Source organism: Budorcas taxicolor, chromosome 19 (assembly GCF_023091745.1).
Source record: "Budorcas taxicolor isolate Tak-1 chromosome 19, Takin1.1, whole genome shotgun sequence".
Lineage (NCBI taxonomy): Eukaryota > Metazoa > Chordata > Mammalia > Artiodactyla > Bovidae > Budorcas > Budorcas taxicolor.
The window spans coordinates 20,091,248-20,117,106 of NC_068928.1; the positions used below are offsets into that span (position 1 = coordinate 20,091,248).

General features: G+C 56.3%; 4 protein-coding genes and 4 non-coding genes across 8 annotated transcripts; 7 read left to right on the plus strand and 1 right to left on the minus strand.

Moving 5' to 3' along the window:
* Positions 1-1,337: 1,337 nt before the first annotated feature.
* Positions 1,338-4,197, plus strand: RPL23A (ribosomal protein L23a). Its single transcript, XM_052658043.1, has 5 exons — positions 1,338-1,441; positions 2,010-2,193; positions 3,323-3,499; positions 3,904-3,973; positions 4,168-4,197. Exons 1-5 carry the CDS (start codon positions 1,411-1,413, stop codon positions 4,180-4,182), a joined length of 477 nt encoding a protein of 158 aa, XP_052514003.1. The 5' UTR covers positions 1,338-1,410; the 3' UTR covers positions 4,183-4,197.
* Positions 1,858-1,925, plus strand: LOC128065715 (small nucleolar RNA SNORD42). The gene has a single exon (XR_008201097.1). It is a non-coding gene; the product is annotated as a small nucleolar RNA SNORD42 (small nucleolar RNA).
* On the plus strand, positions 3,167-3,236 carry LOC128065727 (small nucleolar RNA Z17). Its single transcript, XR_008201105.1, has one exon. It is a non-coding gene; the product is annotated as a small nucleolar RNA Z17 (small nucleolar RNA).
* Positions 3,752-3,828, plus strand: LOC128065716 (small nucleolar RNA SNORD42). The gene has a single exon (XR_008201098.1). It is a non-coding gene; the product is annotated as a small nucleolar RNA SNORD42 (small nucleolar RNA).
* Positions 4,014-4,084, plus strand: LOC128065726 (small nucleolar RNA Z17). The gene has a single exon (XR_008201104.1). It is a non-coding gene; the product is annotated as a small nucleolar RNA Z17 (small nucleolar RNA).
* A 359-nt stretch (positions 4,198-4,556) lies between the features above and the next one.
* Positions 4,557-6,439, minus strand: TLCD1 (TLC domain containing 1). Its single transcript, XM_052658545.1, has 4 exons — positions 6,140-6,439; positions 5,728-5,810; positions 5,551-5,633; positions 4,557-5,195 (listed from the first exon to the last, which is right to left on the minus strand). The coding sequence occupies exons 1-4, from the start codon at positions 6,331-6,333 to the stop codon at positions 4,812-4,814; spliced, it is 744 nt and encodes a 247-aa protein (XP_052514505.1). The 5' UTR covers positions 6,334-6,439; the 3' UTR covers positions 4,557-4,811.
* A 2,568-nt stretch (positions 6,440-9,007) lies between these two features.
* Positions 9,008-17,304, plus strand: NEK8 (NIMA related kinase 8). Its single transcript, XM_052658278.1, has 15 exons — positions 9,008-9,066; positions 11,144-11,349; positions 11,574-11,806; positions 12,043-12,174; positions 12,629-12,837; positions 13,002-13,081; positions 13,164-13,345; positions 13,442-13,592; positions 13,984-14,060; positions 14,397-14,514; positions 15,169-15,319; positions 15,614-15,777; positions 15,867-16,025; positions 16,205-16,363; positions 16,759-17,304. The coding sequence occupies exons 1-15, from the start codon at positions 9,020-9,022 to the stop codon at positions 16,785-16,787; spliced, it is 2,097 nt and encodes a 698-aa protein (XP_052514238.1). The 5' UTR covers positions 9,008-9,019; the 3' UTR covers positions 16,788-17,304.
* Positions 17,305-18,301: 997 nt separating this feature from the next.
* TRAF4 (TNF receptor associated factor 4) lies at positions 18,302-24,105 on the plus strand. Its single transcript, XM_052658250.1, has 7 exons — positions 18,302-18,494; positions 21,410-21,461; positions 22,038-22,142; positions 22,220-22,381; positions 22,471-22,632; positions 22,724-22,879; positions 23,135-24,105. The coding sequence occupies exons 1-7, from the start codon at positions 18,352-18,354 to the stop codon at positions 23,765-23,767; spliced, it is 1,413 nt and encodes a 470-aa protein (XP_052514210.1). The 5' UTR covers positions 18,302-18,351; the 3' UTR covers positions 23,768-24,105.
* The last annotated feature ends 1,754 nt before the right edge of the window (positions 24,106-25,859 follow it).

Genomic DNA, 25,859 nt, shown 5'->3' on the forward strand with positions numbered 1-25,859 from the left:
GCCGTGTAGATTGGAGGCCTGAGGGGCCGAAGATCAAGCTGCCTCCCTTGATGGAGGATAAAGGAGGTCTAGGGGGACCGAGAATTTCCTCCTTTGGGGGAGGGGGGACTCTCCTTTGGCACGGGCCTCCTTCGCTCCGATCCCAATGTAATCTACCCCCACTCCCCCAGGACTTTTCCTTTTTGCAGTCTGCAGGCTAGAAGAGGGGTTCAGTTCAGTTTAGTCGCTTAGTCGTGTCCGACTCTTTGCGACCCCATGAATCCCAGCACGCCAGGCCTCCCTGTCCATCACCAACTCCCGGAGTTCACTCAGACTCATAAGAGGGGTTAGCACAAGGTAAATCTCACCCTCAAAGAGAATCTCTGATTCCGAGGGAGGTGGGGGAGGGCATAAAGGCGACGTGATCCGGCGGGTAAGCAGTCCCTCAAAGAAGCTAAAACCTGAGCGTTTACTAAACCTTGCCATGTGTCAGGAACTGAATCTGAGGATGCAATGATAAGCAAGGAAAGGAAAACTATTTAAGGGGAGGGGACTGTGAATGAAATCATTCCCAAGAAGAACAAGAGTATCCTGGAGAAATCTGAGCGCTGAGTGTTTGGAATATTGGTAGAGTCTCTTCGAAAAGATTCCCGGGAAGACGCATAAAGGCTGTCACAGGTAGAGGGGACCACTTCCTCTGACACTTTGCTTCTCCCTTCTGCCTGACTCGAACAACAAATCACACTGTTATAAATAAATCCTCTCCCCTCTCTCGACCTCAATTACCACAGATGTTGTCTGACAAAGTTGGACTGGACAAATCTTGCTCTAACATTGTAGAATTTTGCTTCACTCTGAGTCAATCTAACTACAGTGTTAATTCCAGTTTGCAGTGGAATTGCAATCCTTCATCCTCGGTGGCGCTAGTGGTAAAGAACCCGCCTGACAATGCAGGCAAACGTAAGATCCTTGGGTCGGGAAGATCTCCTGGAGGAGGGCATGGCAACCCATTCCAGAAAATGGGTTGCAGAATCCCGTGAACAGAGGAGCCTGACGGGCTACAGTCCATGGGGTCGCCAAGAGTCGGACACGACTGAAGCGACTTAATCGCTCCAGGCACACAAGCACACAGTCCTGCTCCCTAAAGTTGCTCAAGATGCGAAGCGCTCAGATCCGCGCAGCCGCAGGTTATACCACTGAAAACAAACGCGTGTCTCCAAAAGACTACAACCCCCAAGAAGCTTTAGGGTCTGACAAGCGGCGGGGTGTCGCTAGCTTAGTCTCTCTCGCGAGGAAATAAAATTCTAACTACCATTCCCGGCGGGCGCAGCGCTGCAGATTGTCCAATCAGCTTTAAGTAGAAAGTATCGCGAGTCTTCGGTGAGAGTTGGCGCTATAAGCCCGTGGTAACAAGTCTCGGAAACCCTTTTCATGAAGATGGCGCCGAAGTCGAAGAAGGAAGGTGTGTGCTGGGGCTGGGGATCAACAGCTGACTGGCCGAGGGTCCCCGCAGAGTGAATGAACTGGGAGGACGATAGCTGGGCTAACCCTTGCGGTGTCTGCTCCGGAGCAGCTTCTCGCGTTTCGGCAATGCTAAGGAGCGCGTACGCCTCGCCGCATGGTTTGGGCTCTAGTGAAGGGGATTGGGGAGGCAAGCCTGGCCTGTACCGCCTGCCAGAGACAGCCGGGTCTCGGCTCTGAGAAGCTCCATGTTTCCTATACCTGTAAGGAATCAATACTCTCAACTGTTTGACCCCACGTTAAATGGGTAGCTGTGCGATGGTATGTATAAAATTACTAGTTCCCATTCTAGCAAGTACCAACTGTTCGTTCATTGCTAGTTTCTTCCTCATATTATCCCAAGTTCGTCCTAGAATCGTGCATATGATGGAAAAAATTTTAATCTGCTGAGGCTTGTGATGTCTTCAAAGGAACCACTGATGCACGTGTGGCCTGGGACGCCCACTACCGGTCTTGAGGCCGGAAGTGATTTCTAAATCCTTCACCTTCGTTTTCTTTCCTTTTCTCAGCCCCTGCCCCTCCTAAAGCTGAAGCTAAAGCAAAAGCTTTGAAGGCCAAGAAAGCAGTGTTGAAAGGTGTCCACAGCCACAAGAAAAAGAAGATCCGGACGTCACCCACCTTCCGGCGGCCCAAAACACTGCGGCTCAGGAGGCAGCCCAAATATCCTCGGAAGAGCGCCCCTAGGAGAAACAAGTCAGTACTGCCCCTTGTCGTGAAAAGATCTTTGGGTATCCTCCATTGGTAATTGGGAAATTTACCAAACCTAGAATATGGGTTCTCAAAATCATGTTGGTACCTCGTGTGCTTGTCTAACGGGAGTATGAGATTAACGCTATATTTAAAACAACCCAGAGTCATTGTCAAAGTTAGTCAATTGTTAGATTGTTTCATATGTGGTTTACTTTCTGGGGAGTATAAGAGTTCCAGGTTGAGGATCTGTATTGGACAGTGAAGGCCTGCAGCAGTACATAGCAGCTTCTTTTCATTTACTTTCCCAAATGTTTACACCGAAGGAATGGTTAGGGGGAGTGGGCAAAAGGTTAGGGTACGTGAGTGTTTTGGTGCCACACCACTGGTGATGACTGACCTTAGGGAGCACAGTTGAGAGTAGAGCCATGGTACTGGTTACCACCAAAGGTAATTTAACCATTGCTTCCTACGAAAAAGGCCGGAGAGTGGATTGTGTCCACAGAGAAAAGGACTTTTACCCCCATTTGGACCTAGAATTTAGTGCAATGAGAGGTTGAGACCTGATCTCTATCTTCAAAAGAGGACAGTATACCCAGGCAAACAGAGCTTTGCTTCTCCAGATTTCAGAGGGAAAGCTGTGTCCTGAGAGGCTATTGTAACTTTAAGCTATAAATAAAAAGTTGCTCTCAAGAATTGATGACTTATCAGCAAGTTTTCAGTAACCAAAACAGGGAAAAACAGTCAGTTCAGCCTCATAGTGAAGCACCAACATTCTTTGGCACTCTAGCCTGGATTTCAAGATTCCATAGTCTTAACTTTGCTCTTGGGTTTGCTTTTCTAATGTCTTAAGTCTCAAGTTTCTTTTAGAAATTTGCTCCTCAGGAATGTTAAAGTCAGGTAAAGAATGAAGATTGTTTAATCTCTTAAAAGGGTGAAAGCCCTTGAAATGTCACTAAGCCAAGGCTCCAGGCCCCCACGTGCATGTGATGACACTGTGCAGCGACCAAAGTCTGACAGGAATGATTGCTATCATTGTCTGATGCACCCAGGCCCTTTGAGCCTTGGGCTCCAAAAAAGGGCCCATCCTTTTACTGGACCCACGCCAGGTGACCCCATTTTACCTTTCTCCCAGACTTGACCACTATGCTATCATCAAATTCCCCCTCACCACCGAGTCAGCCATGAAGAAAATAGAAGACAACAACACACTGGTGTTCATTGTGGATGTCAAGGCCAACAAACACCAAATCAAACAGGCTGTGAAGAAGCTCTATGACATTGACGTGGCCAAGGTCAATACTCTGATCAGGTAGGTGAGTGGGAACCTGTGGGATGGGGAGGGGGCCAGGGCCTCTCACCTGAATGGCATGAAATTCCTTGATGCTGCTTTTGGGGTCTGAAGTAGGCTTCCCAGAACGTCAGCTGTCCTGTCTCTAGGACTTTGGGGTTAGTGCTCATTTTCCTGATCCCTATCTCTAGGCAAAAGCAGGCCCTAGAGTAATGTACAGTTAATGTCAGAATACCTGTGGTTTGTGGCTTAGTGGCTTCCCTGACTCCCTCTGTGCAAATGATAGAGAAAAAAAAAAATTATTTGTGAGGGGAAAAAAAATGACACGAACAAAGGAACCACTGATGCACCAGAAGTCTGGGTGGAAGAGAGGGTATGGGGGCAGTGAAGGGCAGCAAGGATTAAGGCTTCCTTCACCACCCTAGGCCTGATGGAGAGAAGAAGGCGTATGTTCGACTGGCTCCTGACTATGATGCTTTGGATGTTGCCAACAAAGTAAGCTTTGCTACAAACTCCTTAACACTCTCTCTTCCTGGGTGCAAATGATGTGTCTGTTAGTGACCAAAGCCTGACTTAAGTGATTAGTCTTAACTGACTAACTGCACCTCTGTCTTTTAAAAATACTGTGACGTTCCTTCTTAATCTTCACACTTCAGCTCCCAGTAACAAAGTTCCCTTTTGTTTTTCAGATTGGGATCATCTAAACTCAGTCCAGCTGGCTAATTTCAAATATAAAAGTTTTCACTATATATATGCTTCTTGTCTTTATGTTGATTTTTGGGTGAGGGGCCATACTGTGGTACATGCACGCTTAAGTAACCAGGCTGGGTTGGGTAAGACTCTTGGTCTACTTACCCTGTTGGAACACTCAGCCATATCACTTCACCATACTTGCAGCAGAGGTTTATGACCCAGATTACAGTTGGTTGTCCTAGGACAACTACAACTTGACCTCCGTCCTGGAGGTAAGAGGCCAAGCAAGAAGCTTTACAAGAATGCCTGCCTTTGTCTGGAAGAGGCTTGGTATGAGACCAATATCCGGAGGTTCCATTGGCATCCATGTCAGGGCTGTGTGGCTTGGCTGGTTTTGCAGTAGCACCTTTCCCCATACCCATCTACTGCATCCATCCAGTCTCTGCTTCCCTCACCCCTTGCCCAAGAAAGGACAAGGACTTCAGAGGCATTCTTTCATTATTGTTTTAAATAGTAGGAGCAGGCTTGGTGGAGAGGCTGGCCCCCACAGAACACCTCAGGCGAGGGGCTAAGCCTCTTCTCCATTCCTGTGAGGCTGTTCTTGGTTTTTGCTGTCCTTGCCACAAATCCCTAACTTTTTTCACTCAGTCAAGAACTTGTCTTTGTGTTGGTGGCTGGGGACGTGCTGGGGGCAGAAGTCGGAGCGGAGGAGGCGGGAAAAGTAGACGAGGATCATGACATCCAGCATGAGCAGGATGGCCAGCAGGAAGGTTCCCAGGGTCCTCTGGCCAGCGTAACCCAGGAAGAGATGGGTGAGGTAGGCCTGAGGGGCCAGGCGGAAGAGGAAGTACATGACCAAGTTGATGTATTTGTTGACCCGATAGAGGAGGAGATGCTGGGCATTATTGATCTTCATCATCATGCGTATTGTGAGGAAGATGTTGCTGACCTCCACCAGCAGTGTTAGGACACCCCCACCAACAAATCTGCTCCAAAAGATGCCTGAAAAGAAGGCACCCATAGCCTACAAGGCAAAGGAGAGAATGGGTTAGGGCCCGGATAGCACGGTTTTCTTGGAAGTTAGTGGGAATATCCAGGGTATCAGAAGAAGGGATAAGAAATCCTTTAATAGCTTCACTCTGAAACAAAGTTTACAGTGGATTCAACAGTAGTAAATCTTGATCTCTGCCCACACTCTGGCTGGAAGGCCATGATTGCTGGCTTTAGTGAACCAAGGGCTCATTTTGCTAGCCCTCAGCACTGTAGCATGTGGGACACGGTGGGGATGGGGTTTAGAAAAGATGGTCTTTACCTTCCAGGTTCAGGTCCTTTCAGGTATAGGCACCAGGCCTATACCACATCCCCAGCTTTTCACTTACCATGACGTGGTGGACGAGGTATTCCCAAGAAGCTCTTGACTGATGGCTAATCACGATATCCACCGTGTCGTGGATGAAATACCCTAGCGGAGGGATGGGGGTGAGGTTGTAAAGGGTACCGAATTAGAAATTTATCCCTGTCTCCCCACCCATTTAATGCCTTCCGGCAAGATCTACCTGCGGAGAAGCAAACAAGCAGGTAGCCAGAAAGCGACCATGCTTTCTCAATCTCCACCAGCATCTCAGGAGTCTGCCATATACTGAAAGAGGGAAGAAGGCAAGCTCTCATCATTTCAGTATCCCAAAGGTCCCACAAATCCCCCTATTACCGTAGCCAGTGCGCTATTGGCTGACGGGAGAGCGAGGAGGGGCTTGGCTGAAACCCAGGTGTGTCCCGTTTCCCAGGTGAGAACACCCACCCCACCCACCCACCCCCGCCCCCTCCCCCCGCCGCCTGGGGCTGCCGCCGCTCCTGGTTGGACAGCATTCCAAGCCGAGAATCAGGTGAGACTGCCTGGGCCATAGCCCGCCGGTGAGTGATGGAAAGAGGAATCCCCAGCCACCTTCACTCCCCCAGTCCTCCACTCACCACAGCAGCGCCCAGATCCCTGACACAATGGAATGCGCGAAGGAGACGAGCAGGTTGTGCCAGCGCCAGGTCCGCAGGGGGTCGGCCCGCACGTGCGCGGGCAGGGGCAGGCGGCAGAGCGCGTGCCGGACTGCCCGGAAGGTCAGCGTGGCGCCCAGGAGAAGCGGCAGGGCGGGGACCAGCATTGGGGGCATGCCGGCCCTCCCTGCCTCTGTCCGCCCTCTAGGTGGCCTCCTTCGGCTGTGTGGGAACGGGGCTCCCTCGCGAACCAGTCCACCCTGGATCCCTGTCCTGCCAGCCGCCGACTTCACACTCACGGTTTCGGCAGAGCCCTGTAGGCCCCTTTGCTCCTCCCGTCCCCACCCAGCCGGCCTCTGCCCCCGCCCCCAGCCGCCCGCGCCCCCGCCGCGCCCCGCCCCACCCGCCGCGCCCCGCCCCTCCGGCGCCTCTGCAGCGCAGAGGGCAATAGCCCCATTTCCCACCGGCCCCCCGGGCTCGCCAGGCTCCCGCGGACTTCGGTCAAAAGGAGCTGTCCTGGGGGCGCCGCCGCCGAGCCACCCCTCGCTGGCGCCTCCCGACGGCCGACGGAGTCCCACTTCGCTCCCTTGGCCTTGTTAACCCGCAGCCACCCTTTCCCCAGGCGGTCCGGCTCTCCAGCCTGGGCGCTTCCTGAGAGAACTTTCTCTCCGCCTTCAACTCTTTGGTGGGCAGAGCGGAGCGGAGCGAGACCCATCACAATCCACGTTCCTAATCCCTGGTCCCAGGGACCAGCCGGTACCCAGCTTCGGACGGTGATCTCCGCCCGGACCTTGTTCCAGTGGATCACTAGGTTCTTGGGGCCCAAGACGTACACGTTTACTTGCCTCTACCTCGTCCCGCACCGAGTCGGTGCCTAGAAACTGTCGACTAACCCGTCAGGACCCCTCCTCCCAGCTGGCTCTTGGGCTCCTGGGGCCGCGCGGCACTCACAGTCCTCCCTGACAGTCCCAGCTCGCTTCTCCCGGCTCCCTAGAGGCTGGGGCGGGGAAGACGGCGGATTTGCCCAGGCCGCTAGAGTGACTCTGCAGCCCAGTGGACTGGTGCAGATGCAGCTCGTGACCACAAGGTGTCAGCCTATCCTCACCATGGCGCGGGATCCCCTCCCACCGCCAAAGAAAAGAGGTGATTGTTTTGGGTGGAGAGTTAGCCAGACTCCGCAAACAGAAGGGCGGTGGAGAGCTGGGGGGTGGGGCGGAGGGGGCGGAGGTGCTGTGAATGGGAAGAAATATCAGAAGCCTTGAGGCGCCGAGAGGTTTCGTTGTTTGCTCTGTTTCCCCTGCTGACTCCAAGGTTACACATTAAGCCCTCTGGGGCTCCTTGGTCAACCCAGGCCTGATCGGTTTCTAGGTGAGAGCATGGAGTGTCCCGGCTGAGCGGTTTTCCCCCTTGCGCTCCCCTTTGCTCTCAGGGCAGCTTTGTCCGCCAGCCACACCGGCCTGAGCCAGACGGGGCGGGAGGGGGCTGAGTCATGAGGGGCCCTTCTAGTGGTCATCCCGAGTGGATAAGTTTGGGCACCCTTTCAAGAAGCAGAGTAGGAGCTGAAGATAAACACCCCTTTTCTCACATTCCTCGCCTACTCAGAAATAGGGACGCTGTCCCTTAGCTCATCACCATCCTTCCTGCTTCCTTAACTGAGCTTTTATGGAGCTATGGAGCTCGTGAAGAGCAGGAGGCGCCATGGAGAGACCTGAAATTAAACACACTTCTGATCAAGACGTTAAACAATTGTACTAACCAGCCCCCTACCTCTGGGCAGAACCCTTGAACTCCTATCAGCCGAACGACTATCTTTCTCCCTCTCCCCGATTCTTTCAGGTAGCAGTCCACTTCCCTCCCATCTTCTCCCAAGGAGGTCCTCTCTAGTTGAGTGTTGAAGTCAGATTACTCTGCTGCAGCGGCAAGTGTTGTATGTGTGCTCTGGGGAATTGAGAGTGTTGACGAACGCAGAGCTCACCAGTCGGGACAGTCCGGAAACCGTCTTGCGTCCTCCCTAGGTGAATCAACTTATACAGCTCAGGGTTTCCCGGGGCCCTCCCTTGGCAAACACGAAACTAGCCTTGCACCCTGCCCACAGACCGAGAGCGCTGACTCGGTTCAGTTTTGGTAGTTGATCGTTTGCGTGCTAATGAGAATCTGCCCTGTACTTCGAAAACAGAGTGATTAGTGGGCAAAGCGGAGAAGGCAATGGTACCCCACTCCAGTACTCTTGCCTGGAAAATCACATGGACCGAGGAGCCTGGTAGACTGCAGTCCATGGGGTCGCCGAGTTGGACACGGCTGAGCGACTTCACTTTCAATTTTCACTTTCATGCATCGGAGAAGGAAATGGCAACCCACTCCAATGTTCTTGCCTGGAGAATCCCAGGGACTGGGGAGCCTGGTGGGCTGCCGTCTATGGGGTCGCACAGAGTCGGACACGACTGAAGCGACTTAGCAGCAGCAGCAGCAGTGGGCAAAGACTGGGGCAGAAAGAGATCCGTCCTTTCTTCCCACCCTCTCTTGGCCTGCGCGGGGAAACCCTCCGGTCTAAGGAAGAACTGCAAGGGCAGGATGCGGCCACGTGTGTAGGCAGTGGCTGGTACAGTGCTGACCTTTGCGGGGCGTGCCAAGAAATGGCATATCGCCCTATTCTTTGGACCCTAGAAGGCCAACTGCGGATCCGGACTGCAGGAAGTGTCCAAATGAGCAGAGACAAATAAGAGGCTGAACCAACACCTAGCTCTACTAGCTCCGCCCCGTAATTATCTTGAATGGCAGTGGGCGTGGTTCTAGAGAGGGCGGGTCCGCGCACGCGCTGCCTTTGGGTTTGGGGGTTCCGGAATTGTGACTCTGAGAAATGAGATGGAGAAGTACGAGCGGATCCGAGTGGTGGGCAGAGGTGCCTTCGGGTGAGCCAGGGCTCTGGGGGAGGAAAGTGCTTGGGGAGAGGGAAAATCAGCCCCCCAATTCTGACCTCAAAATCGCAGCCCGTGTAGCCCCGCCCCGAGGCGTGAGTGCCCACTCCGGGAAGCCCCTCCCGGCTTCCGGTTCTAGTCCTGGTTGGGAAACTCCGCCTCCAAGGAGGTCACGCCCCTGGCCGGCCTTCGCGGCCCCCGCAGAGTTTGTTCTTTAATCCTGACTCATTCATTCAACAAATGCTGAGCGGCTGCTATACTCGTCAGGCTTTTGGTGCTGGGTATATAGTAAAGACCAAAACAGGCGTGGTCTTGTCCCTCTTGGAGCTAACATACTACCGGAAAATTATCCTATAAACAGAACATTGTTAAAGCAGTGATTAACAAACTGTGAGAATAGAGTACAACACGAGGGAGTGTTCATTTGGGATGGTTAAGGAAAAGTTCTCTGAGAGGTGAAATTTAAAATCAAAACTTGAGGAATGAGGATCGATACGTAGTGAAAAAAGCAAAGCTTCTCAGGCGAAGGAAACAGCTTTTGCTAACGTCCTCACGTGGGAAAGAATTCCGAGTATTCAAGGAACTGAGAAGACTAATGTCATTGGAATGTAATGGGCAAGGTAAATAATGGAATAAAATGTGATTGTCACAGAGGGCGGGAACCAGATTATGGCCTTGTGTGTGTGCGTGCATGCTAAGTCACTTTAGTTGTGTTCCACCCTGGCGACCCCATGGACTGTGGCCCTCCAGGCTCCTCTGTTCATGGATTCTCCAGGCAAGAATACTGGAGTGGGTTGCCATGCCCTCCTTCAGGGGATCTTCCAGACCCAGGGATCCAACCCCCGAAGCTAACTCCTGCATCTCCTGAGTTGCAGGCAGATTCTTTACTGCTGAGCCCCCTGGGAAGCCCCTATGGCCTTGTAGGCAGAGGTAAAGAAGTTGAATTTATTTACTTAGGGTGTCAAGGAAAAGAGATTTAAGCAAAGGAATGGTCTTGATTTGATTTGCATTTTTACAATGTCACTGCTAGTGGAATTTAGATTTGAGGTCACAACAGTGAAAAGGACCATTTGAAGTCTAGTGTAGTATTTTAGGCAAGAAATGATTTGGTCAAGGATTATAGCAGAAGACAGAGAAAAATGGATGAGTTCACAATATTTTGGAGGTAGTAGAAACAGCATTTACAGATATGTTAGTGTGAAATGGAAGAAAAATCCTGGCATGATTTTCGGGTGTCTGACTTTAATAACTAGTGGATGGTGTTACCATTTATTGAGACAGGAGGAACTGAGGAAGGAAAGGTTTTGAGGTCAGGGATCAAGAGTTTTGTATTTGTTACATTTTAGAATGCTTGTGGGCCATTCAGGTAGAGGTACAAAACAGATAGTTGAATATGTAAGTCTGAGGCTCAGAGGAGATGTCTGAGCTGGAGATAGACATTTGATACTTAGACAATCCTTCATTCAGCAGATACTTGTAGAGCTCTTACTAAGTGCTGGGGTATGCACTAGGCTATGCACTGGGGCTATAGTGGTGAAGGAGAAAGAACAAAACCCTGCTCTTGTGAACACTGACTACAGAGTTGGGAGAAAATAATATAATGAATGGCTCCTGCTCACTGAGTATTTTTGATGTGCCAGGCGGTGTGCTAAGTGCAGAACTTGCATTTTCTTACTTGACCCTCTCAACTACCTTGTGAGATTGACCCTATTTTTTCCAGAACCTGATGTCACATAATTTAAGACCAGATAACTTGTAAGAGGAGGAGCCAAGATTTGAACCCAGGCAGTTAACTCCAGAGTCTGTGGGGACTTACTGAGACCAAGACTAACTTTACCTCATTGAGCCTATGGCGAAACCGAGTCCCAGATAAGTTAAAAGACTTGCCAAAGGTCTCGCACAGTTTGTGGTCTGTTCTCCCTACTCCTCACTCGTGTTCTGTGCACTTACTTAGATGACTTCTTAGTGTAGGTGCTGATTCCCCCATCCTAAGAAACATCCCGTCACCAGCCTAACCTGCTTGATATGTGGCTGGAGACTCAGTCCCTACTCCCGTACTCCGTGTCCTCAGGATTGTCCATCTGTGCTTGCGCAAAGCTGACCAGAAGCTGGTGATCATCAAGCAGATCCCCGTGGAGCAGATGACCAAGGAGGAGCGGCAGGCAGCCCAGAACGAGTGCCAGGTGCTCAAGCTGCTCAACCATCCCAACGTCATTGAGTACTACGAAAACTTCCTGGAGGACAAGGCCCTCATGATCGCCATGGAGTACGCACCAGGTGGGACAGCCTTCTTGCATTGGCCTGAGGGCCTCTCGCCACTGGGACAACCCTGCTTCCCTCTCTGGAGTGGGCTTGGCTGAGGGTCCGAGGTATATAGAGTTCTGACCCCAGGGGTGTGACACCGGCAGACCTTCTTTGCCCTGTCTGAGCCTTTAGTTTCATAAAAGGAAAGACTCAAGCACAGAGAAGCCTGGGTCTTGACGAGTTCCCTGTGGCTTCAGGCGGCACCCTGGCCGAGTTCATCCAGAAGCGCTGTAACTCCCTGCTGGAGGAGGAGACCATCCTGCACTTCTTTGTGCAGATCCTGCTGGCGCTGCATCACGTCCACAGCCACCTCATCCTGCACCGGGACCTTAAAACCCAGAACATCCTTCTCGATAAACACCGCATGGTCGTCAAGATCGGCGACTTTGGCATCTCCAAGATCCTTAGCAGCAAGAGCAAGGCCTACACGGTGCCTGGTGCAGAGGGACCCTCAAGGGTGCTGGGGGTTTTGGGGGGCCAGATCTACTTGGCATCTCTGTCTCCATCCCTGCATCCCCAAGATCTTGGCCCCTGGGTCCCTGGCTGGGTGGTCCCGCAGGAGGAAACACTTTGGCCTGCTTTGGAGGGACGCTGTCTCTAAGTGGTCTTTGGGGCCGGAGCCTTGGTCCTCCCACCCCAGCTGTAATAGCAGCTCCCCTCCTGCAGGTGGTGGGTACTCCCTGCTACATTTCCCCTGAACTGTGTGAGGGCAAGCCCTACAACCAGAAGAGTGACATCTGGGCCCTGGGCTGTGTCCTCTATGAGTTGGCCAGCCTCAAGAGGGCCTTCGAGGCTGCGGTGAGTAAGTCCCCTGAAGGGGAACAGCTGGGAAATCCCTCCCTCTGTCTGCTGAAGTCCGTGGCCCCAAGCACCATTATGTCTCTCTCTCCAGGCTGGTGGACTACCCCAGGCCTGGGCTGCACCTCCCCTCACACTGTGGGTTCCTGAGGGTAGGGCGTGTGTCCTCCCTTAAACTGGAGACTCCTGAGGGTAGGACTCTCCCATCAGATTAGGGAATCTCCTAAGGGCAGGACTTGAGTTTTCCCCAACAGGCAGCCAGTGGACAGTGCTGCAGCTCCCCATCAGAGGTTCTTGAAAGCTGGGTTTGGTTCCCCTATCCTCCTAGGAGTCCCTTTACTACACCCAAGGCTTCCAAGTGAGTGCAGGGCTGTGACCACCCCACCAGGCTAGGGGCTGGAGCTGGGGGTGCTGCTGATTTAAGAGCCTGGCTGAGGCTCCCTTGCCTTCACAGAACCTGCCAGCGCTGGTACTGAAGATCATGAGCGGTACCTTCGCGCCCATCTCTGACCGGTACAGCCCGGAGCTGCGCCAGCTGGTTCTGAGTCTGCTCAGCCTGGAGCCCGCCCAGCGGCCGCCGCTCAGCCACATCATGGCGCAGCCCCTCTGCATCCGGGCGCTCCTCAACCTGCACACGGACCTGGGCAGTGTCCGCATGCGGAGGCTGGTGCCGCGAGGGGCGCGGGAGGGGGCCCTGGGAAGCAGGGGTTGGGGGGCACCCAGGGGAGGTCTGGGGCAGAGGGGTGCTCTGGGCCAGTCCTCTCTGCCTTAGTCTGGGATCGTCAGGGAGGGTCCTTGTCCTGATGCCCACCGCATCTGTCCCACAGGGCAGAAAAGCCCTTGGCCACTGGGCCACCCATGACCCCGGGCAGTACAGGAAGCAGGACCACCAGCGCCCGGTGCAGAGGTAAGTCGGGCGGGCCGGGCGCCCGCCGGCGTCCCTGCTGCGTTCGCACCTATGTAACCGGCCTGATGAGCTGTCCCCGCAGGCGTCCCCCGGGGACCTGCACGGCCAGCCATCCCGCCACCGCTGTCGTCGGTGTACACGTGGGGCGGCGGGCTCAGCGCGCCACTCCGGCTGCCCATGCTCAACACGGAGGTGGTCCAAGTGGCAGCCGGGCGCACGCAGAAGGCCGGCGTCACTCGCTCCGGGCGCCTCATCCTTTGGGAGGTGAGCAGCCGGCAGGGGTAGGTCAGAACCGAAGGGGCGCGGGGTCCGGAGCTGAGCGCTCAGGCCTCGCCCTCGCCCTCCCCGGTCCCCTCGCAGGCCCCGCCCCTTGGCGCAGGAGGTGGCTCCCTCCTGCCGGGGGCGGTGGAGCAGCAACAGCCGCAGTTCGTCTCCCGTTTCTTGGAGGGTCAGTCGGGTGTGACTATCAAGCACGTGGCCTGCGGGGACCTCTTCACCGCCTGCCTGACTGGTGAGCTGGTCAGAGCCCTCCCCTGTGGGGACTCGGCTTTAAGAAACCCCCCAGAGCAATTTCCATCAATTGCCTGTCATTTGCTAATCACGCTTTTATCTTCCAGGAGGTGCTTTACTTACAGATCTCTCTTAACCTTCCTAGCGGACCTGGCAAGGCAGTTAGATTCCCATTTGACAGATCTGGAAACTAAGGCTCAGAAGCTGTCACTTGTCCAGAGTCACACACTTGGGGAAGAAAGAACCCTGTCCTTGATTCCCCTCACCCAGTTCTTCCAGCCCTAGCTGCCAACTAACTTTCTCTCATTCCTCTAATCCAAGGTTGCATTGGTCTGTCTGGAAGAACAGCTTAAACTGTCTCCTTTCCCTTTCCTCACTGCCCCCTTCCCCAGACCGAGGCATCATCATGACCTTTGGCAGTGGTAGCAACGGGTGCCTAGGCCATGGCGGCCTCAATGACATCAGCCAGGTGGGTTCTGCCTGCACCCTGGGGAGGAGGAAGTGGGGAGATGGCAAGGAGCCCACATCTGAGAGCTGACGCCCAGGTTGGGGGCAGGGGAATCCCCAGCAACCACGGTCCCAGTAGCTTCCAGGCTGCACCTGTTCTGGGCAACGTCTGGGGAAGTACAGAAAGACCAGGCTTCCCCAGTGGGTGCAGTACATGTGGGGGGTAGTTAAAGAAACAGCCACCTCATGAGAACCTGCAACTTCCAACTTCATCCTTACAGGAAATGCCGAGGCCTGGTGGCTAACCAGGCCCCTTGCCCAGACTGCCTTTGCTTCCTCTCTCTCTCTCTCTCTCTAGCCCACCATCGTGGAGGCCCTGCTGGGCTATGAAATGGTGCAGGTGGCTTGTGGGGCCTCTCATGTGCTGGCCTTGTCCACTGAGCGAGAACTATTTGCTTGGGGCCGTGGAGATGGTGGTAAGCTTTCACTCTGTTCCAGCCTTTGGAACCCCTCAGCCGTGGTTTCATAGCCATGAACCCCCTTCATAGCCATCTTCTATCCGTGGCCTGTTCTCTTGCCCTTCTTTTCTCTCCGATTCATTTGTTCACTCTACAAACCTTCATTGTGCACCCACTATGTGCCCACCTTGTCTGGAGTGCTGGACAAGACGAATAAGATGTCGATTCCTTTGAGTGCTCATGATGTCACGAGAAAGAGTTCATTTCTCCAGCCATATTTGTTGTGGTCCTCTCTGGGTCAGACATCAGGCTGGGCATTGAAACTAGAGACAGATGGGGCCCCTGTCCTCCTAGGGGACTCCGTCTAAGTGGAGGAGGAATCATAAAGGATATATCTCCAGCATGATAGAGGATAGACAGCTGCAGGGCTCCCCCAAAAGTCCAGAGATGTGGGAACCCAAGGAATGGCAAGAGGCTCCACTTGGAGAAGACAGATTTGGCATCTGAAGAGGGCCTTAAAGGAGGAATAGGATTTTGACCCACAGAGGGGCCAAGGATAGGCATTTCAGTCTGGGGAACAGCCTTCATTCATGCTGTCACCTCCTCTCCATGGGTCCTCTTTATCATCAATCCTAAAGCTCAGACAAGCCCAGTCCTGGTTTCTCCCTATAGGTCGGCTGGGACTAGGCACCAGGGAGTCCCACAGCTGCCCCCAGCAGGTACCCATGCCCCCAGGACAGGAAGCCCAGAGGGTTATATGTGGCATTGACTCCTCCATGATCCTCACGGTGCCTGGCCGAGCCCTGGCCTGTGGGAGCAACAGGTAAGCGGGAGCAGCAGGTAATTAGGTACATTACGATGGCTAGCCTCCCCCCACTCCCCCCACCCCTCCTTAGCTGCCAGGGTTCCATCTGTCACTGCCTACCTCCCACCAAGGATTAGAAGTGAGGAGGGCTTGAGTTCAATCCAGGGTGGGACGTGATCAACCCAACCTGCTATGAGTTCAGCCCAGAGAGGGGCCTGTGCCCTGGTGCACCAGCTCCTGCCCAGATAGGTGAGGGGGAGGACAGTCTATATAAAGTGTGTCAGTTGAACTGGCTCCTGGCTCTGTCCTCAGGTTCAACAAGCTGGGCCTGGACCACCTCTCCCTAGGGGAGGAGCCTGCCCCACACCAGCAAGTGGAGGAGGCCCTAAACTTCACTCCATTAGGTTCTGCACCCCTGGACTGGGAGCCCCTGCTGAGTGTGGACTTGGGCACTGCTCATTCAGCTGCTGTAACTGGTAAGCAGGACCTGGACATAGGAGGCCAAAGGCGGACTATCTTGGCTTCCTTGGGCCCTTTTCTTCCTTACCTCTCTCTTCCCCTACAGCCTCTGGTGACTGCTACACTTTCGGCAGCAATCAGCACGGGCAGTTGGGTACCAATGCTCGCCGGGTCAGCCGGGCACCCTGTCAAGTCCAGGGCCTCCAGGGCATCAAGATAGCGATGGTGGCCTGTGGGGATGCCTTCACTGTTGCCATTGGGGCAGGTGATCAATGGACATTATGGGGACAGATGAGGGTGTGGGCAGACCCTTGGGCAGTGGGGGGTTATGCTCAGGGCTGCTGAACTCAGCAACCCCATGTGGGGGCCGGTAGGGCAATCTAGGAGGCTAGCTGCTAAACTCTGTCTTTGTCCCATTGCTTTCCTCGGGATTCTCTTTGGCAGAAGGTGAAGTGTACTCCTGGGGCAAAGGGGCCCGAGGTCGCCTGGGAAGGAGAGATGAGGATGCCGCACTCCCTAGGCCGGTGCAGCTGGATGAGACGCACCCCTACACGGTGACCTCTGTGTCCTGTTGCCATGGCAGCACTCTCCTGGCTATCCGCCGTGAGTTATAACTTCACCTTCACCCACACAAGGGTTAATCCAGCTGGCTCCTGCCCATACTCGCATCCCCAGTAGTCACACCCCAAATTGCTAAAAGCATCTTCAGCTCCCAGATAAATGAAAGCAGAAGCTGCAGGGCCAAAGTGAGCTCCCAGGGTGGGCAAGGGTAGGCACTTCTTGGGCCTCACTGAAGGGCTGCCCCCTTTGCTACCTGGGGATCAGACGCATTCTTTCTCCTCCAGCCCTCAAGTCCAGTTTCCGTTTGAACCTCTGTTTCTGGGTCTGGCAGGGTCCAGAGTCGAGGGCCCTGTGTGGGAGAGAGTGGCGGGAGCTGAGGCTTGCTGGAGGCACTGCTCTCTGGGAGGCTGCAGGGATTTCTCTTTTGTACTCCCCAGCGGTCACGGATGAGCCAGTTCCCCCTTGACACACCTGGAAATACTGCTGGGCTACCCTGATATTGCTTCTCCTGTGAATGGTCTTGAAAAGTGCAGGCGCCACACTGGATTGTATCATCAATGGGGTATAAGGGCCAGTAAAACCCCTGCTCTGCTTTTGGCTCTGGATATGGGCTTCCCTGGTGGCTCGGTTCGATCCCTGGGTCGGGGACGTCTCCTGGAGTAGGAAATAGCAACCCACTCCAGTATTCTTGCCAGGAAAATCCCCTGGACAGAGGAGCCTGGCAAGCTCCTACAGTCCATGGGGTCACAAAGAATTGGGATGCGACTTAGCAATTGGACAACAAGATATGTAAAACTCAATCCACCCAATTCCCCCAACATCCTAGTTTCCCCTCCCCACCCCTTCTTATCTTTAGTTAATATCCCCAGGGTTCAGCCTGGCTAAAGTTGGAGGCCAGAGTAACTTTTGGAAGCAAGGTGGTCTCCCAAGCCTCTTCAGAAAAAGGCTGGAGGTGGCTGTGTGGCTCCACCCAGACCCTGCCCCTTCCCCCTAGTTAGAAAATAAGTCCCTGGTGTCTATTGGGAGAGCAGCGCGGTGCTTTGGAGTAGGGCAAGCTGGGGCCTGCCTGGACTGGCCATTCCAGCGACCTAGCCCCTGCATCGCCCTGGGCAGGGAGGTCCCAGGAATGCTGCCTCCCGCCCCCACTCCTATATCCAGAGGCAGGGGGTTACATAATTTTTGAGTGCCTCCCTTCCCCTGCGGGAGTGCATGGGCTGCAGTACACTCAGAAGGTGGCCTGTCACTCCATGCCATTCCCCCAAAGCAGGTTGGGAGAAGGGGTAGCTGGCTGGACCAGACTAGTTTCCCAGATGACTGGGAGGTAGCGCCAATTAAAAAAAAAAAAAAACAGCTGCCTGCCTAGAGTGTGGTCTCTTCAGGGGTGGGGGCGGCCACCCCAGGGCTGGGCTGGGCTGGGCTTGATCTGGGCAGCAGAGCCGCGGTCCAGGGAGGAATGTGGGCGCAGCCTGAGGCTGGGGCCGAGGTTCCTCTGGCCCGGGGCCCAGCCCGGCCTCCCTGCCCAGCTGGACTCCCCGGATCTGGTTGCTATGCTTCAGCTGCCTAGCACCTGGAGGCTGGAGCCCCGGGCCCCTGGACGACACGTGGCCCCCGAAACCGAGCTGTTGACTCCGGAGAAGCGAATCTTTGTGGCGCGGCCCAGCCAGTTCCCCGAGGCCCTCCGCCCCATCCAGCGTCCGAGCTCCTTCCGACCTCCCCAGCCCTGGAGAGAAGCGGGGCCTCGGTTTTTCTTCCCGAGGGGAAGGGGGAACCCCTGCTCCTCGGCGGTGGCGAGTCTGGCAGAGCACCGACCCCGAAGCCGCCGGCCGGCCGGGTGGGTGGGGAGAGCGGCCGAGCGGGCGCTAGGACCGCGCGGGCGCGGCCCCGCCCCCTCTTCCGGCGGGCGGGCTCAGGGGCCGCGAGCGGGCCCCGGCCGCCAGTCGGCGCCGCCCGGAGCCGGGAGCGCGGCCGGAGCGAGGCACGGGCTGTGGGGCCTTCGCGCACCCGGCCCCGCTCGCCCGTGCCCGCCCGCCATGCCCGGCTTCGACTACAAGTTCCTGGAGAAGCCCAAGCGGCGGCTGCTCTGCCCGCTGTGCGGGAAGCCCATGCGCGAGCCCGTGCAGGTTTCTACCTGTGGCCACCGCTTCTGCGACACCTGCCTGCAGGAGTTCCTCAGGTGCGGCCCGGGGCGCGGGGAGCGGGGACGGCCGGCCGACAGGGACGGGAGACGCTGCCCCGGGAGGGCCGGGGCCGGGAGCACGCCGGCTCTTTGTCTGTGCCGCGGCCCGGTGATCTCAGGGGTGCCCGCCGTGACGTCACGGGGCTGCGGTGACGTCACACCCCGAGGGAGGGCCACCCCCCACGCACGAATCCGTCGGGTCCCGAGTGCCACGCGCCGGGTGGGACGAATCCCGTGCCTTCCCGCGGGGTGGAGGTGGGAAAGGACGCCCTTCCTGACCTGCGGCCGGCCCTTCCCCCTCACCTGAGAGCCAGAGCGGCCTCGGCCTTGAACTTTGAGTCCGTCTGGGAAGAGGAGGACTAAACCCTCTGTCCCTCGCGGAGCCTTAAGCCTCCGGAGTTTTCACCCATCTAAGCCCTTCTCATCTTTCCGATGTTTCCAAAACGGCAGCTATTGTTCTCCCATTTCACAGATTCAAAGGAAAACTGCGACTTGTCCACGGGTCGCGCAACTACCTTCAGGCGCACAACTACCTAACTGGGAGGGGGGTGTCAGCGCGGGCGGTTTGTGCTCGAACGATAGAGGGAGGACTGTGACGCCCCGATCTTCAGTGAAGCAGGAGCCCGTTGTTGGGTGCCCCTCCCCGCCTCTGGGGGTCTTGGGTACCGCGGGTGGTCTAGATCGTTAGGGAGGGCCCCGCACCCCGCCGTCTCCCGCCCCTGCTCATCCGTCCCTCGGCTCTTGGGCCCTCATCGAGTTCTGGGCGCCCTGAGCTGTCCTGAGTCTCCAGCCCGCGCTGGGAACTGCACTGTCCGGGGCGTGGGGAGGCCGGAAGAGGGAGCCCCGGCTCTTGGGGGTCGTCCGCCGAGAGCCCCGGGGAAGTTGGGCCAGCCGCTGCCGTGTGTAAGGAGGCTGTATGCTGAGGGTTCGCGGGGCCCAGGCTGCGAGAGCACCTCCGGGGCTCGTGCCTGAAAGGCTCCCTGCCTCTGTCCGCCGCGGCCTCTAGCCCTGCGATCTCCGCAGGCCCCTTTGTTTTGTTGTTCCCCGCTGCCTGGACCGGTCCTGCCCTCACATATGCTCCTGCTCGAGCCGCGGTGCGGCCCCCCTCCTCCTTTTCCCTCCCCTCCTCCCTCCTCCCGTCCGTGTACACACGCTCTCCTACCGACACACAGCCCCATTGTCTTCTCCCGTGCCCTTCCCCGGCCCTCTGGTTTCCAGATGAGGCCAGCTGAGCCTCCCCCTACTCCTCAGCTGACCCACCCTGCCTGCCTCGGGGGAGGATCGGGGGAAGGGGCTGTCAGGCTGGTTTCCCTCCCTTCTGCCCCTCTCCGCGGCTTCTGCCCCTCCCCCTCCCGGAAATCCCCTCTTCCTCTCCCCCAGCCCCCTCCCCCCATCCTGTCTTCTCCCCTGGGCTTGGGCCTCTACTGCACAGCCTGGAGCGCTCGGCCCCGGCCTCCCCCCACCCCGCGGCTCACTCTGAAGCCCGGGGAGGGAAGGGATGGTGGGCCGGGCGCTGCCCCGCCCACCCTAACAGCTAGGGTGTCCGCCGTCCTGGGGGAACCTTTGTTCTGGCTGGGCCCCAAGCTGCCCAGGCTAATCTGCCTGAAGCCTGGGGACTTGCCTCAGCCCCCCCTCCCTGACTCCAGAACCACGAAGTCAGCACATTCCTGAAGCAGCCAAGCAGACCCCCCCCCCCAGGCCCACCCCTTGTCCCCTGCTCTTGCCAGGGCTATTACTCAGGTTGGTCCAGGAAGGCTGGTTGCCCCGTGGGCATGGGCACACCTCCTCAGTGCCTGGGCATGTATTCATCTGGGCATTGGCAGCATGGCCAGTAGTAGTCGTGGGATCAGGGAGAGGAGATGGGTGCTAGAAATCCCTTGACCGCAGGGAGCAAGGGACTGCCTGTGGCCTGCAAAGTGCCATCCTGGACAGGGGCGCCGTGTGGCCTCTGCTTCCACCTTTCGTCCTGGCCTGCCTCCCACCTACCAACCTGACTCAGACTTGCCAGAAATGCCAGGCCTGAGGGCCTTCAGTCCTGCTGGGTGAGCCTTTGCCCTGCCTAGGCTGCGCCAGGCAGCAGTGACTGGTCCTGGCTGGGGTCAGCAAGGCCATGCTGGCAGGAGGAGGCATGCCACAGGTTCCTGGAGTGCTGACAACCTGGTGTGGGGTTGGTGAAGGACCCGAGGGCAGCGGACAGGGTCAGCAGGCTTTGGATGCCCGCTGTGGAGTGAACAGAGTCTTGGCTGTGCTTGTCTGGCCAGTTTTTCTGGGACTAGCCTCTCTCTGTGTAAGAGGTAGTAGAAACTGAGCTGTGGAATCAGGCAGGCGTATCCTGTTCACCTGGGAGCCCCAGTTCTTTCATCTGCCAAATGGGGACTCTTAGCCCCTTCTCGGGCCGGTGGTGAGAACGGGGTGGGAGTGTAAACACAGGACCTTGGGGCATCCTCCTCCTCTTTGCTTTAGAAGACACACCCACCTAGGAGGCTCCGGAGGTGGGGTCAGGTGGCCCCAAGATGACCTTTGCCCTGGGTTTTTGGCTGGGCACCCTCATGGGGACTGGACAGCCCTGGCACTTAATCTCAGCCCATCTCACCCTCCCCTGTGAGCTTCCAGCCCAGCCAGTGCACATCAACCTGGGGGACTGGGTGGCTGGGCAGCCTGTTCCTTTCCCAGCCCAGCTGCCGTCCTGGGGGGAGGGTTCCCAGCTGCCACCTGTTGGCCAAATGCTGCCTGAGGCAGCTGCCTCTGCCGGGGTCCTGGAGAAGTGGGTACCCTCAGGCCTCTACTTGCCCTCTCAGGTGAGGCTGCCTGGGAACCCATCTGGTGACACAGAGGGTGTTCTGGCTGGGGTGGGGAGGGTGGCCCAGGGTCTCCCCTCCAGCTCTGTGACCCTGTCCCCTCCCCTTTCACAGTGAAGGAGTCTTCAAGTGCCCGGAGGACCAGCTTCCTCTGGACTATGCCAAGGTGAGTCCACCGTGCCAGGTACAGGCTCTTGCTGCCCTTGGTGGAGGCTGGAGCTGCCGCTGCAGCCAGTGGGCTCAGGGCCAATGTCAACCCGGTGCTGTGCGCCCCCACAAAGGTGGCCTGTTCCTTCTACCAGGCCAGTTTGCAAATGAGGCCCATGTTTGCCCTGGAGGACAGGCACAATGCCCAGCCTGTGGGGGTGCACAGAGCTTCTCTGTGCCCACCAGAAGTGTTCCCCTCCCCTTTGGTTGGCTGGCCAGACCTGTGGCTGAGGGCCAGGACCCCTCTACTAGGGGGAAGGAGGCAGACAGTGTGGGGGCTGCCAGGGGCTGGGCAGGCTGATTGGCTGTCACCCCAAAGGGAGCGCCCTGCATCAGGGAATTGAGGAACCCAGAATCTGAGGCTGGAGCAGATGCCACCAGCTGCGCTCTGTATGCCTGGGCTCAAGGGGAGTTTAGCGGGAGGGAGGTTATTCCTGGCTCTGAGGAAGACAGCAAGCCTATGGGGGGGTGGAGGGGGCGGGAACTGGGGACTGTCGCAGGCGCTGTCCCTGATCACTGCTCCTCGTGACCCCAGATCTACCCGGACCCAGAACTGGAGGTGCAGGTATTGGGCCTGTCCATCCGCTGCATCCATAGCGAGGAGGGCTGCCGCTGGAATGGCCCCCTTCGGCACCTACAGGTGAGCCTCTGCCCCGGGTGGCAGGACAACCCCCAACCCCCTACCCCGGCAGGCACTAACTCAACCCCTCCCACCAGGGCCACCTGAATACCTGCAGCTTCAACGTGGTGCCCTGCCCCAACCGCTGCCCCGCCAAGCTGAGCCGCCGCGACCTGCCTGCGCACCTGCAGCACGACTGCCCCAAGCGGCGGCTCAAGTGCGAGTTCTGCGGCTGCGACTTCAGCGGGGAGGCCTTCGAGGTGGGTGGGGCCTCGGGGAGGGGGCGGGGCACCCGGGGGTCCGAGGAGCCCTGAAGGCTCAGCGCCCCCCAACCCCCGCGCTTCCGCAGAGCCACGAGGGTGTGTGCCCGCAAGAGAGCGTGTACTGTGAGAACAAGTGTGGTGCCCGCATGATGCGGCGGCTGCTGGCCCAGCATGCCACCTCCGAGTGCCCCAAGCGCACCCAGCCTTGCACCTACTGCACCAAGGAGTTCGTCTTCGACACCATCCAGGTGAGGCCCTTCCTGAGCCCCGGAGGGGGCCGCGGGGCCAGGAGCAGGGAGTCGGGCCGCTGACTGCTCCGCTCTGCCTCTGCGGCCATAGAGTCACCAGTACCAGTGCCCAAGGCTGCCTGTGCCGTGCCCCAACCAGTGTGGCGTGGGCACCGTGGCTCGGGAGGACCTGCCAGGCCATCTGAAGGACAGCTGTAACACCGCGCTGGTGCTGTGCCCGTTCAAAGACTCCGGCTGCAAGCACAGGGTGAGATGCCTTTTTCCCTTCCCCTCAGCTCCCTTCTTGTGTTTGAGACCTCAGACGTAGGCCCTGAGTGGCCCCTGCTGTGCTGCCCGGAAGGCCCAGTCCTTCCTCTGCCGGCCGGCTCCAGCCTTGTTAGTGCCTTGTCTTCCCCATCCAGGGCTCGATGCCCACTACCCTGTACCCCTCCTCCCCTCTCCCCTGAACTCACCCCTACTCACTCTCCTCTTTTTCCCCCGTGGCCTGGGGCTTTGCCGACAGTGCCCTAAGCTGGCGATGGCACGGCACGTGGAGGAGAGCGTGAAGCCGCATCTGGCCATGATGTGTGCCCTGGTGAGCCGGCAGCGGCAGGAGCTGCAGGAGCTGCGAAGAGAGCTGGAGGAGTTGTCGGTGGGCAGTGATGGCGTGCTCATCTGGAAGATTGGCAGTTACGGGCGCCGGCTCCAGGAGGCCAGAGCCAAGCCCAACCTCGAGTGCTTCAGCCCCGCCTTCTACACGCACAAGTATGGCTACAAGCTGCAGGTGTCCGCATTCCTCAACGGCAATGGCAGTGGTGAGGGCACCCACCTCTCACTCTACATTCGCGTGCTGCCGGGTGCCTTTGACAATCTCCTCGAGTGGCCCTTCGCCCGCCGTGTGACCTTCTCCCTACTGGATCAGAGTGACCCTGGGCTGGCGAAGCCACAGCATGTCACTGAGACCTTTCACCCTGACCCAAACTGGAAGAATTTCCAAAAACCAGGCACTTGGCGGGGCTCCCTGGATGAGAGTGCTCTGGGCTTTGGTTACCCCAAGTTCATCTCCCACCAGGATATCCGCAAGCGAAACTATGTGCGGGATGATGCGGTCTTCATCCGTGCCTCTGTTGAATTGCCCCGAAAAATCCTCAGCTGAGAGCAGACCAAGCGGCAGGAGAAAGGGGGAGGGCAGTGACCTCCATCAGGCACGGCTGAGCCTGGAGAGGGGGCCGGACCCCCTTACAGCTGCTTCTGCTGCCGAGGCTCTGGTACACCGATCCCCCGGTACGCCGATCCCTTCCCTCCTTCCCCGCCACCCTCAGGTGCCTCCTATTGGTGCTTCAGCCCTGACCTCTGGGAAGAGCAGGTCTTAGGGTCATCAAGGGCTTGGAAACCAGCAAGCCCCGGACCTGTCTCCTGGACAGGGCAGACACGCCTTGGTGCCGGCTACACTCTTCCCGGGACCGAGGTGCCTGCTGGTGCTATGTCCCAAGAGCCATAGGGGGGAGGGGGAGTTGGGAAACTGAGTGGGTAGTTAAAAGAATCTTGAGATCGGATTTCTCTTATCCTTTCCCCAGCTGTGTCCCCTCTGGTTATTTATTTACTTAGTGCCAGGAGAACACAGCGGGGAGCCCTGATTTTTAATAAATTCTGAATTGTATTTATTAACTTGGTTCCAGCCTGACTCATCTGGGTTGCTTAGGGTCCTGGAAGGCTGGGCCCTAGGGTGAAGTCAAGGGACCTGGTGTGGGGAGCGGGGGGAGGGAGGGAACCTGCAACCGTTCTGGCCCGAATCCAATGGCGCTCGTGGATCGCCCTCTGGTGGAGGACAGAAGGATTGCAAGGGGCTTTGTGTGGAAGCGTTGCCTGCTGCTGCCCTCTGGTGGTTCGATGAGGGAGGTGCAGGCTCAACACAATAAGGGCTATAGTCCGTGATTCATACCCCGCCAAAGCCTAGTGCCTGTCCTTTGGCAGGTGTTTCTTGGTCTAATGATAGTAGCTACCATTCATTGAGTACTTTTGATATTGCAGACACTGCTAAGCATTTTATATGCATTATTTCACTAAAAGGACCTTAGTGAGCTGTGATGAAGACAGTGCAAATTCCCACCTAGCACAAGATACAGTTGGTCCTTTGTGGGTTTCACATCCTTGAATTCAATCAAGAAAGAGTAAACTGGAAATACTTGGGGAAAGCTACAAAGAGCAAAACTTATTGGCCACTCATGGGCAAATTTACCTGGTGTTACATTGTATCTACAGATTACTTAAAGCACACTGTAAAATGTGTGTAGGTTATATGCAAATATTATGCTATTTTCTGTCAAGGACTTGAACATCTGTGGACTCTGAGTTGGGGAATTCTTAAACCAGTTCCCTGTGGATAATGAGGGATGACTGTGAGCACTTGGTGAATGTTAGCCTAACTCCAAAAGCCTTCGAGGTATTCAAAGCACTTGGATTTCCCCATCCACACTTGCTTTTCATACAGGCCTCAAAGGGGGTGCCTGTGATTATCCATATTTGAACTGATTTCAGTGATCTTCCAGCCATTTTGGGGCAGGGCCTGGATTTTTCTTCCCCTTATCACTGGATTCTGTTTTAAGCTCCAGCAATCCCTAGATTCACTTCCTTTAATTTTGGCAATAGATTTGGTTTTGGATCTTCACTATGCTTGCTTTTTGGCAAGTTACTTAGCTACATGACATCCTTACTCTCGCTGGTAAAATAAGAGTAATCCTGCTAGATTTGTTGTAAAGATTAACTCATCAGCATAAAGGGCCTTACTCTTGCCTGGCCCTAAGAGGCCTGTGTATGGAAAATACTGTTCAGGCTCAGAGTATGGGAAGGAGAAGGTTCAAAGGCTGTAGCTTGCTGTCTCTGCTTTCCCAGCCAAAGACTCAGGTGAAGAACCCTTACCAGAAGTGACAGGAAAGGTCTATGCCTGAGACAGCAAGCCTGAGGAACTAACCAAAACCTTCAAAAGGTCACATTCACTCATCTAGGGAGAGACGAAGCCCTGGCTGCTCTGCAGAGAAACATGGCTCTTTCATGAGCTAAACCATCTTGGTATAGTGAGGCCTGGAAGCTGGTAAAAGACCATGGGCTCTAGCAGAAAAAAATGCCTTAACTTAAGCACAGACCTGGGTTTCCAGCACCAACAAGTGCAAACTCTTCTGCGTTAGCCTTTCAGCAGAAGCCAGACGGCCCCCTCCCCAGATCAAGTTCTCCCCCTGCTGGCAGCACTG